Consider the following 2,553-nt stretch of genomic DNA (forward strand, 5'->3'; position numbering starts at 1 on the left):
GCCGCCGCCGCCGCCGCCGCCGGGGGCGCATGCGCAGCCCGAGTTAGTGATGGAGGAGAGAAGATGGCGGAAGCGGAGTGAGTGACTTGCTGGTGACGGCTGTCGTAACCGGGAGGCGAGCAGGGGCAGCGACGCGTCCCCTAGGGGGAGAGTTCAGGGCTCTTTCGCGGGCGGCGCAGAAAAGGGAGGCCCGAGGGCCATCTTATAATGGAGGAGCCCGCTTGGCCCTGGCCTGGGGACCGACGCGGGCTGGCAGGGTCCAGTTATTCCCCTGGCGGGAGCTGCCCTTCCGCTGTCAGGTCCCGGATTGGCAGGGCCCTGCGCGCGCGGTAACCCCTGGGGCTCGGGTCGCTGGAGTCTCGTAGGAAACCGGGCCCGGTGGGCCCCTCGTCCGCTGTCACCCCTGCCGGCGGGCCCCGCGGGCTGCTGCAGCCGGCGCCCGCGGGGGCGGGGTGGGGAGGAGGGCGCGCTCCAGGCCTCCCTCCGGGCGCTCCCCTCCTTCCGCCTGGCGCCGCCCCGCTGCTCGGCGCGGGAGCCGGGCCGCCCTGCCCGCCGCCCTCCTGCGGGGGCGTGCGGAGGTGTCCCCGCGCCGGCCTCCGGGTGGCGGGGCTGCTGCCTCGGGTGCGGTTGAGCACCCCGGCGGAGGCGGGAGCTTCCCTGCGGGTCTCGGATGAGGAGCTGCTGCCTCCCCGAGGGCCACGTTCCGGTGCAGCGGTGTGATGGTATGCTTAGTTAGCGACTCTGCAACTTACTGTTTCCTGCGTAGGCCTCTTGTGAGCCGGATCTGCGCGGCGGTATTTTGCAGGTGTTAATATCCTTGGATGCCTGAGTTACCAAAACCGCTCTTTCGTGCCAGGCCTCCAAATTCGACGCGCAGGTTTGGCCAATCGCACTCACTAATGTTTAAACTTAATGCCTAGAATTTAGATTCTCTGTGACCATTTTTGGTTAGTAGTAAGGGCTGCTTAGCATGGTGTTTAGGTTTTAGGGCATGGCTGGACAGAATAACATTTTAAAAGGACCAGAATTTGAGCAGATTCTTTGCATATCACAGGTACGTGGTGTATTATGACAGGCATTAGTTTGGTAAAAACTTTTTATCTGCTAGTAAATCTGTGTAATATTGAATAGTTATCATATGATACTGTGATTTATAATTGGAAAGCAGTTTGAAAAAACGGGTCAGAGATAGGTAAAAGTGCACGATTCATTTTCTAATCATAAAATGTGAGGATCCCTTTCATTTTTCTTTTATTAATTGGAAATGTTTCTACTCTGGTTCTTCAGAGCCTATAAATACTGCTTACATATTCAATATACAACAAAGAAAAAAATTTGTATGTAGAAGGAACCTGTGGGACTGACACAAGCTTGCCCAATTAATGCTGAATTCTTTTTTGTGTGTGAAATAGAAAATGTTCTTGTTACATTCTTTTTTTTTTTTTTCTGAACCAGGGATTGAACTCAGGCCCTTGCACTTGCCATGGAAGCATTTATTCCACTGAGCCATCTCCCCAGCCCTGTTGTTACATTCTTGTCAGTGATTCCAGAAAAAAAAAAAAAAAGTCTGGTACAAAAATATACTGCTGTTAAGTTTCAAACTTTAGAAGATTTTTTTCCCCAGAAGAAAAGACCTATATGAAAAAGCAGATAGAATATGGTATTTATAATACAATGGAGTACTACTCTACCATAAAGAAGGATAAGATAGATGTATGTAGGAAAATGTAATAAGATATGTGTGGGAAACCTGAGATATGTGTAGGAAAATGGGTATATCTTGAAACCATAATCTTACATGAAATAAATTGGTTACACAAGTTTATTTATTTTTTATTTTATTTTTTTGGCAGAACCAGGGATTGAATTCAGGCCCTTGTGCTTGCCAGGCAAGTGCTTGTTCTCCTGAGCCATCTCCCTGGCCCCACACAAGTTTAAATATCACATTTTTTTCTCTTGTGTGAGAAACCCAAAGGGTAAGTAAGGAGCGTAATGGAGGACAGGTATTGGGAAGTAGGAAGAACATGTTCAGATGGGAAGAGAAGAAGAGAAAGGGGAGAGAGAAGAGAAAAAGAGGGGGAAAAAAGAGAAGAAAAAGAAAGGGGAGGGGAAGAAAGGTTGAAAAGAGGTTAGGGGGGCCAGGGAGATGGTTCAGTAAAATAAGCACTTGCCAGCGGGCCTGAGTTCAATCACCGATTCCGCCAAAAAAAAGGAAAGAAAAGAGGTTAGGGAACTGGGAAAAAAAGAATCGAGATATATTATGTACATGTACAAACTCCTTATGAATACGATCAATATGTATGACAGATATGTACTAGTAGAAAAATAAAGTTAAAAGAGAAAGTAGAAACGATATAACCTTGTGTGCTTGTAACCATCATGCTTATTTCTGACTAAAAGGGCTGGCCAAATAGCTCAGCAGATTAAAGTGCCTGCAGGTGCAGGGTGCCAGCCACACTACCCGGGCACACTGAGATGGCCATTGAGACCGGGCATGGTGGCGTGTGCCTGTAATCCCAGCTCTTGGGAGGCTGTAAACTGGCAGATCACTAC

General features: G+C 49.3%; 1 protein-coding gene across 9 annotated transcripts in view; it reads left to right on the forward strand.

The window, feature by feature from the left end:
* Positions 1-9: 9 nt before the first annotated feature.
* Phc3 (polyhomeotic homolog 3) overlaps positions 10-2,553 on the forward strand; it is a 76,657-nt gene continuing 74,113 nt past the window's right edge. For 6 of the 9 annotated variants that reach the window (XM_023717772.1, XM_023717773.1, XM_023717777.1 and 3 more), the window contains exon 1: positions 10-77. In XM_023717772.1, the coding sequence (XP_023573540.1) occupies positions 64-77 (14 nt within the window). In that variant the 5' untranslated portion in view covers positions 10-63. Of the gene's footprint in view, positions 78-593; positions 723-1,035; positions 1,055-1,945; positions 1,977-2,553 lie in introns of those variants that run through there. The other 3 variants (XM_023717774.1, XM_023717776.1, XM_023717775.1) reach the window with 3 other exon arrangements.

This window comes from Octodon degus, unplaced genomic scaffold (genome assembly GCF_000260255.1).
Source record: "Octodon degus isolate 3935 unplaced genomic scaffold, OctDeg1.0 scaffold00055, whole genome shotgun sequence".
In the NCBI taxonomy this organism is placed as follows: Eukaryota; Metazoa; Chordata; class Mammalia; order Rodentia; family Octodontidae; genus Octodon; species Octodon degus.